Below are 9,658 nucleotides of genomic sequence, written 5' to 3' on the forward strand. Positions count from 1 at the left end.
AAAGAGCTTTTGTGTGATAAAACTATAAATTAAATAGTTTCAAAAGAGACTGGTTAGACTGCTTAAAGTATTAAAGATTAAATTGTATAACTAATGTTATTGTTGAGACTTTATAGTTCTAACAGAACTTGTTTTATCAGTGTATTATACTGAAAACATAAAGAAATAATAATATACACAACTTACAGCACACACACACACACACACACACACACACACACACACACACACACACACACACACACACACACACACACACATTGAATATAAATTATCATTCTGTTGATATAATTCTAATTCTAATTCTAATTCTAATTTTATTCTCAGTATCAGAGAGACTTTAATCTCTATTATATGACAGCATGATAGAAAGGTCAATCAGTCAGTTAATAAATGATCAGTAGCCGTTCAAGATATACATCGAGACAGTCGTATTTGCCGCAAGTAAAATTAATTTATAATTAATTATATAAGTCACAGAGAGAAGATTGAACACAGAGAAGGAAAGTTTTGTATACATCAGTCGGTGCTACATGTTCGGCAGGATTACTCAAATGTCACCTGCCAACAGTCACGATGATTTTGACAAATCATCTGAAAATCTTGAATCGCCGCAATGGGATGCTTTGCGAAAATTGTGCCACACCAGCGTGGAATATTTCACGTCTCATCGTCATAAAAACAGTGGCAGGATCAAGGATGCATTGCTGATGATCTTGAAGCAGCTAGACGAATTGCAGCCGCTGTACAACGAAATAGCCAAATTCTCGTCACGCTTCGATTTCGACGAGAAGACTCCGGGAAATGGATACAGAAGTTTCCTCTCAATGATCGACAACAGTATCGTGCATTCCGAACAGGTTTGCCGAAATATGTATCGTCAGAAGGACTCCATGTTATTCCGAGCGAGCCATCACATGAAGTAATTTGTATAAGAACCACATTATATGTTTATTTAATATATTATAACGCAATGGATTATATATAAGTTTAATTCACAGGGAAATAGAAGCATGTTCCCAGCTATTGGTATCATTACAAATATCTCTCCGATATTTAAAAACATTGTACAGATGGAGTAGTAAGGAAACAATGAGCGATGAAAAACCGCCTTTATTAATAATGGATCATAGCCCTCAAGAATTTCTCAATCTAATAGAAAATATTAATCAACATTGTTTCTACGGTAGATGCGTAGGATTTCAGGTATATATATATTTGTAAATAATATTTGTTGTTAAGTTTATCTAACAAACATCTAATGAAAATATCTAAAGTATATTTTTTTTAGTTTTGTAGTAGTTTAAAGAAGCCATTGAAAATAATAACATCGTCTTTGGCAGCTTATAGCGAAATGTATTATAATAATAATACAATACTAGAACGATGTGTTAATTTCATCAGGTATTTTTTGGATCCTGAAGTGACAGCACGTCGTATTGTTAACATATCTCAGTATGCTGATATTTCCTTTACCAAAGCATTCTGGTCCCTATCTGAAATGAGTAAGAAATAAGGAATTAAAAGATCACAAATTTGATTAATTAAGTCTAAAAATGTATTCATTTAATATTTAATATTTAAAAAAAAAAAAAACAAATATACATTCTATCCAAAAAAGCGATACAGTAGAGTAGAAAAATAGAAAAAAATTGTCAAATTTAAAATATTTATAACGCAGCTAATAATTGTGATATCAAGATGTTTAAAAAATATTTTCTCTTTAAAAATACGCTTTAGTGATAATTTTTCGCTGATTTGCAGCGACTTGAATTGATAGCCGGTGATACCATTTATCGTTAAAAAATCGACTTTTTTCAGATTGACAACTCAGCGTAAAATTATCGTATTAAGTTCCGTCAAAGCGCATTTTTAAAGAGAAAAGCCTCCTTTTACGCGCATTTTATCCCATTGAACTACGTCAAATTGGACCTTCTATTAATCAGTTTTGCAGTTATCTCACTCTGTCATCAGCCATTGCAAAACTAATCAACATTAAATATTTCCTAAACTGCAGTTTTCAAGTTTCATTTTCAGTTTTGAAATACCTCGATATCATTATTATTAACTGCGTTATAAATATTTGAAGTTTCATAATTTTTTTTCTATTTTTGTACTGTACCGTTTTTTTCTTGATCTCGAGTATATTTAAATAGTGTGTTATATCTATATTTTAGAAATATTTTGCATATTAAATCCGTCATTGCCTGTCAATCAACTAATATGTGTTCCACCCGAGGAATTAATCCTGCCTACTCTCGATGGTGGAACTGTTTCAATTCCAATACCAGATAGCCACATTGGAAAGAAGCCAATACATCTTAAATTGCTGAGTTCCAAACGACGCGTAGGAATGGTAAAATATTGATTAAATGTTGAATTAACATATAATTCGATTGTAGTATATACGACATATTATATGATTCATTAAACTTATTATAATATCAATCTAATTATATAAATAATAGTTTCAAAAAATCTATGTAGCATCATTTCGATCTTGACATATTATAATTAATATATTATATTACTAATATAATTAATTAAATACTATTATATTACTAATATAAATAAGTAAATACTATTATATTACTAATATAATTAATTAAATACTATTATATTACTAATATAAATAAGTAAATACTATTATATTACTAATATAATTAAATAAATATATAATTAATTACTAATATAATTAATTACTAGTATAATTAATTACTAATATAATTAATTACTAGTATAATTAATTACTAATATAATTAATTACTAGTATAATTAATTAAAAAATAACTAGTAGATGTATAATTCATGGAATTTATAGAGTAGAAAAATTTAAAATAATTAGCTAAAAAATTAATAATATTTATTGACACTCAATCAAGATCGGAAGTGGAAGAGGAGAATTCTATGAACTATGCGATAGTTTAATTATTCATACTCACGGGGGCGGATTCATCGCACAGACATCGCAATCACATCAAGTGTACCTAAATAAGTGGGCTACGATGCTCGACGTACCAATCTTGTGCATAGATTACAGCTTAGCCCCGCAAGCTCCCTATCCACGCGCCCTTGAAGAAGTAGTGTATTCTTACGCATGGGCGTTAAAGCATGCAACATTACTCGGAAGTACAGCGAGAAAAGTGATATTTGTCGGTAAGTAAATTTTATCTTCGATATGCCCCTATAATGTATATTGTATATAATAGCAGATTTGATTATTCGATACGGTAAATACTTGGGAATTTTAATGATTTATTTTTTGACAGGTGATTCCGCAGGTGGCATCTTAAACTTGGGAGCCACCTTAAAATGCCTGCAGTTAAATATAAGGAAACCGGATGGTGTTTTTATGGCTTATTCACCGGTGATCATCGACTTTATTCCGTCGCCATCCCATGTGCTCTTCCTCACCGATCCGTTCTTATTGCTCGGAATTATAATACGAATCTTAAAGACTTACGTGGGACCTGATAATGCAAAACTTACAAGGTAAAACTTCAGTTAAAATTATTATTATTATCTTTTTCCAATCAAAGTATTTTTTTATATGTTGAAAATCGAAATATGATGAAAAATGTTTTATTGAAAAAATATAACGAAGATCAATCGTTTCTATACTCTCTGATGTATCGCATATATATTTTTTATTGTGAAAACGTTGTACAATTCACATAAATACAATTTATTCCGCAGGAAACATGAAAATGAAGAATGGACCAAATTGGATACAGAGTTTTCTGCGGAAATGAATAACAATGACAACGCGAGAAAATTAGTATCTCTTCCATCAGATTCGACATTAAATTCTGTCAATTTAAGAAAAGTCGATGGTATATACAAATCAATTACATACATATCCCTATAATAAATAAATAAATAAATAAATATATATATATATATATATATATATATACATAAGATTCGTTTTATATCTACTTCGCTTTCAAGAAGACTTCCTAATGCAATGATTACTATAAAGATCCAAAAGTGCAAGTTCAGTCCCGAGAATAACTACAAATTTTTTATATATATACAGAATATTTAGCTTCGCTTTAGTTTTGTCTATTTCGCCTATAAGGAAAAAAATGCAGTGTCAACAGAAATGATAATATTTCAGGACAAAGTAACAATTCTCTGTTTGGATGGTTCCTCAATCGAAGAAACAACAGAAATGTTAGGCAGCTTGATACAAAGAATGCGAAAACTCCTTCGGAGGAATTTATATTTACAATACCGAAGGATCCGCTCATGAATGTTTATCTTGCATCAAACAATATGTTAGTCCATTTTCCGCCCATGAAGATAATGGTACGTGATTTTTGACAATGCAAAATGTGATGCGTTTTGTTCAGTATTGAGATTGAATATTTTGAAACATTTCATACATATAATAAATTTATTTTTAGACAACACAGTTTGATCCTTGTCTCGATGATTGCGTCATGTTTGCGAGAAAGCTTCGATCTCTCGGCAACAAAGTTACGCTGGATATATTGCCGGATCTGCCGCACGGATTTTTAAATTTAATAAATGTAAAACTCTTTTTTTTTTGTCTCTCTTTATGTGAGTGAATCATCACACAGTACATCCACATTATTTCATTTTATTTTTGTCATTTTAGGTTTCGAAAGAAGCAATGGAGGGCGTGAAACTCTCTGCTAGAAGAATAAAAGAGTTGCTGGAGCTATAACTGAGAAAATTTTTTCTATTAAGACATGTATGTTAATATCATATATGTATATCATATAATTAATATTATTAATATCATTAATATCATAATATCAAAATAAAATAAACGTTCTTTATAATATCGCATTTATACAGCGAATATAATTATTTCTAGATGCAACCAAGTAATTGCGAAATCATTTTCAACGACTTAACTATCGATAATGTTTTATGGTATATATATATTATATTTATTTATTTAAATGTTAAACAGGAAAAAGAGATTTTTTTAATACTCACAAATAATATATGATTGCATTTATTAATATTAGCAAAAGATGTACAATAAGATACTAAAATAAAAATTTAAATATACATTTAAATATACTTTGGTAATATACATCTCATAGATATATACTGCTCAGGAAATAAATTAAGGAAACATTTAATTTCTCTTAAAATATAGAAAAAATTTAAACTACTATAACTAATGCATCTTGATAAATTATCACGTTAAAATAAAATATTTTTGCATTCTTCTTTTTTGTTTATTTATTAATATTTAATTTTTGACGCCGATTGTCTGCCCATTATGATGGTACCATCAGCATAACAGCCTACAAACTTTTTGATATAATATACGTAATATAATTGTGCGCCGTATGGGATCCGCAGCTTAAACATGGTAAATTTCAATATTCTAAAACGAGCCAAAAATTATTCGTATATATGTTTCAATAGTGTAATGTTTGCACATTTTGATGGTACCATAAGCATACCAGCGTACTACCTTTTTGATATAATACACGTAATATAATTGTGAGCCGTAAGGGATCCGCGGCATAAAATATTTTAATTTTCAATATTTTAAAAAGAGCCAAAAATTATTTGTATATATATTTCAATAGTGTAATGTATGCACATTTTGATGGTACCATAAGCATACCAGCGTACTACCTATTTGATATAATATACGTAATATAATAGTGCGCCGTATGGGATCCGCGGCTTAAAAATTTTAATTTTCAATACCATAAAACGCGCCAAAAATTATTCGTATATATGTTTCGACAGTGTAATGTTTGTACATTATGATGGTCCCATTAGCATACCAGCCTACAAACTTTTTGATAGAATATACGTAATTTGAATCTGCGCCGTATGGGTTCCGCGGCTTAAGAATTTTAATTTTCAATATTTTAAAACGAGACAAAAATTATTTGTATAAATATTACAATAGTGTAATGTATGCACATTATGATGGTCCCATTAGCATACCAGCCTACAAACTTTTTGATAGAATATACGTAATTTGAATCTGCGCCGTATGGGATCCGCGGCTTAAGAATTTTAATTTTCAATATTTTAAAACGAGCCAAAAATTATTTGTATAAATATTACAATAGTGTAATGTATGCACATTTTGATGGTACCATAAGCATACCAGCGTACTACTTTTTTGATATAATACACGTAATATAATTGGGAGCCGTAAGGGATCGGCGGCATAAAAAATTTTAATTTTTAATATTTTAAAACGAGCCAAAAATTATTTGTATATATATTTCAATAGTGTAATGTATGCACATTTTGATGGTACCATAAGCATACCAGCGTACTACCTTTTTGATAATATATACGTAATATAATTGTTCGCCGTATGGGATCCGCGGTTTAAAAATTTTAATTTTTAATATCATAAAAGGCGCCAAAAATTATTCGTATATATGTTTCAACAGTGTAAAGTTTGCACATTATGATGGTCCCATTAGCATACCAGCCTACAAACTTTTTGATAGAATATACGTAATTTGAATCTGCGCCGTATGGGATCCATGGCTTAAAAATTTTTATTTTCAATATTTTAAAACGAGCCAAAAATTATTTGTATAAATATTACAATAGTGTAATGTATGCACATTTTGATGGTACCATAAGCATACCAGCGTACTACTCTTTTGATATAATACACGTAATATAATTGGGAGCCGTAAGGGATCCGCGGCATAAAAAATTTTAATTTTCAATATTTTAAAACGAGCCGAAAATTATTTGTATATATATTTCAATAGTGTAATGTAAGCACATTTTGATGGTACCATAAGCATACCAGCGTAATACCTTTTTGATATAATATACGTAATATAATTGGGAGCCGTAAGTGATCCGCGGCATAAAAAATTTTAATTTTCAATATTTTAAAACGAGCCAAAAATTATTTGTATATATGTTTCAATAGTACATTGTCTGCCCATTGTGATTGTACCATCAGCATAACAGCATACAAACTTTTTGATATAATATACGTAATTTGAATCTGCGCCGTATGGGATCCGCGGCTTAAGAATTTTAATTTTCAATATTTTAAAACGAGCCAAAAATTATTTGTATAAATATTACAATAGTGTAATGTATGCACATTATGATGGTCCCATTAGCATACCAGCCTACAAACTTTTTGATAGAATATACGTAATTTGAATCTGCGCCGTATGGGATCCATGGCTTAAAAATTTTTATTTTCAATATTTTAAAACGATCCAAAAATTATTTGTATAAATATTACAATAGTGTAATGTATACACATTTTGATGGTACCATAAGCATACCAGCGTACTACTTTTTTGATATAATACACGTAATATAATTGGGAGCCGTAAGGGATCCGCAGCATAAAAAATTTTAATTTTCAATATTTTAAAACGAGCCAAAAATTATTTGTATATATATTTCAATAGTGTAATGTATGAACATTTTGATGGTACCATAAGCATACCAGCGTACTACCTTTTTGATATAATACACGTAATATAATTGGGAGCCGTAAGGGATCCGCGGCATAAAAAATTTTAATTTTCAATATTTTGAAACGAGCCAAAAATTATTCGTATATATGTTTCAACATTGTAATGTTTTCACATTATAATGGTCCCATTAGCATACCAGCCTACAAACTTTTTGATAGAATATACATAATTTGAATCTGCGCCGCATGGGTTCCGCGGCTCAAGAATTTTAATTTTCAATATTTTAAAACGAGCCAAAAATTATTCGTATATCGTTTCAATAGTACATTGTCTGCCCATTGTGATGGTACCATCAGCATAACAGCGTACTACTTTTTTGATATAATACACGTAATATAATTGGGAGCCGTAAGGGATCCGCGGCATAAAAAATTTTGATTTTCAATATTTTAAAACGAGCCAAAAATTATTCGTATATATGTTTCAACAGTGTAATGTTTGCACATTATGATGGTCCCATTAGCATACCAGCCTACAAACTTTTTGATAGAATATACGTAATTTGAATCTGCGCCGTATGGGATCCATGGCTTAAAAATTTTTATTTTCAATATTTTAAAACGAGCCAAATATTATTTGTATAAATATTACAATAGTGTAATGTATGCACATTTTGATGGTACCATAAGCATACCAGCGTACTACTCTTTTGATATAATACACGTAATATAATTGGGAGCCGTAAGGGATCCGCGGCAAAAAAAATTTTAATTTTCAATATTTTAAAACGAGCCAAAAATTATTTGTATATATATTTCAATAGTGTAATGTAAGCACATTTTGATGGTACCATAAGCATACCAGCGTAATACCTTTATGATATAATACACGTAATATAATTGGGAGCCGTAAGGGATCCGCGGCAAAAAAAATTTTAATTTTCAATATTTTAAAACGAGCCAAAAATTATTTGTATATATATTTCAATAGTGTAATGTATGCACATTTTGATGGTACCATAAGCATACCAGCGTACTAACTTTTTGTTCTATTATACGTAACTTGAATCCGCGCCATATGGGGTCCGCGGTATAAAAATTTTAGTTTTCAATAATTTAAGACGAGCCAAAAATTAATCTTATATATATTTCAACAGTACATTATATGCACATTATGATGGTACCATCAGCTTGCCAGCGTACAAACTTTTTGATCTAATATACGTAAAATAAGTCCGCGCCGTATGGGGTCCGCGGTATAATAATTTTAGTTTTCAATATTTTAAAACGAGCCAAAAATTAATCTTATATATATTTCAACAGTACATTATATGCACATTATGATGGTACCATCAGCTTGCCAGCGTACAAACTTTTTGTTCTATTATACGTAACTTGAATCCGCGCCATATGGGGTCCGCGGTATAAAAATTTTAGTTTTCAATATTTTAAAACGAGCCAAAAATTAACCTTGTATATATTTTAACAGTACATTATATGCACATTATGATGGTACCATCAGCTTGCCAGCGTACAAACTTTTTGATCTAATATACGTAAAATAAATCCGCGCCGTATGGGATCCGCGGTTTAAAAATTTTAATTTTTAATATCATAAAAGGCGCCAAAAATTATTCGTATATATGTTTCAACAGTGTAAAGTTTGCACATTATGATGGTCCCATTAGCATACCAGCCTACAAACTTTTTGATAGAATATACGTAATTTGAATCTGCGCCGTATGGGATCCATGGCTTAAAAATTTTTATTTTCAATATTTTAAAACGAGCCAAAAATTATTTGTATAAATATTACAATAGTGTAATGTATGCACATTTTGATGGTACCATAAGCATACCAGCGTACTACTCTTTTGATATAATACACGTAATATAATTGGGAGCCGTAAGGGATCCGCGGCATAAAAAATTTTAATTTTCAATATTTTAAAACGAGCCGAAAATTATTTGTATATATATTTCAATAGTGTAATGTAAGCACATTTTGATGGTACCATAAGCATACCAGCGTAATACCTTTTTGATATAATATACGTAATATAATTGGGAGCCGTAAGTGATCCGCGGCATAAAAAATTTTAATTTTCAATATTTTAAAACGAGCCAAAAATTATTTGTATATATGTTTCAATAGTACATTGTCTGCCCATTGTGATTGTACCATCAGCATAACAGCATACAAACTTTTTGATATAATATACGTAATTTGAATCTGCGCCG

At 29.9% G+C, this 9,658-nt stretch overlaps 1 protein-coding gene across 2 annotated transcripts; it reads left to right on the top strand.

Annotated features, from left to right (window-relative positions):
- Positions 1-327: 327 nt before the first annotated feature.
- LOC145934713 (hormone-sensitive lipase-like) lies at positions 328-4,872 on the top strand. 2 transcript variants are annotated; one of them, XM_083035397.1, is made up of 11 exons: positions 328-444; positions 545-922; positions 1,002-1,206; positions 1,292-1,505; positions 2,178-2,356; positions 2,883-3,156; positions 3,270-3,492; positions 3,697-3,833; positions 4,121-4,311; positions 4,410-4,535; positions 4,625-4,872. In XM_083035397.1, the coding sequence occupies exons 2-11, from the start codon at positions 555-557 to the stop codon at positions 4,691-4,693; spliced, it is 1,986 nt and encodes a 661-aa protein (XP_082891523.1). In that variant the 5' UTR covers positions 328-444; positions 545-554; the 3' UTR covers positions 4,694-4,872. The 2 variants fall into 2 exon arrangements, with proteins under 2 accessions (XP_082891523.1, XP_082891522.1); XM_083035396.1 differs by having other exon boundaries at positions 391-922; positions 4,625-4,871.
- Positions 4,873-9,658: the final 4,786 nt, after the last annotated feature.

The sequence above is a fragment of the Prenolepis imparis genome, unplaced genomic scaffold, assembly GCF_030444845.1.
Source record: "Prenolepis imparis isolate NDT839.2.m4 unplaced genomic scaffold, iyPreImpa1.0 SCAF_4, whole genome shotgun sequence".
In the NCBI taxonomy this organism is placed as follows: Eukaryota; Metazoa; Arthropoda; class Insecta; order Hymenoptera; family Formicidae; genus Prenolepis; species Prenolepis imparis.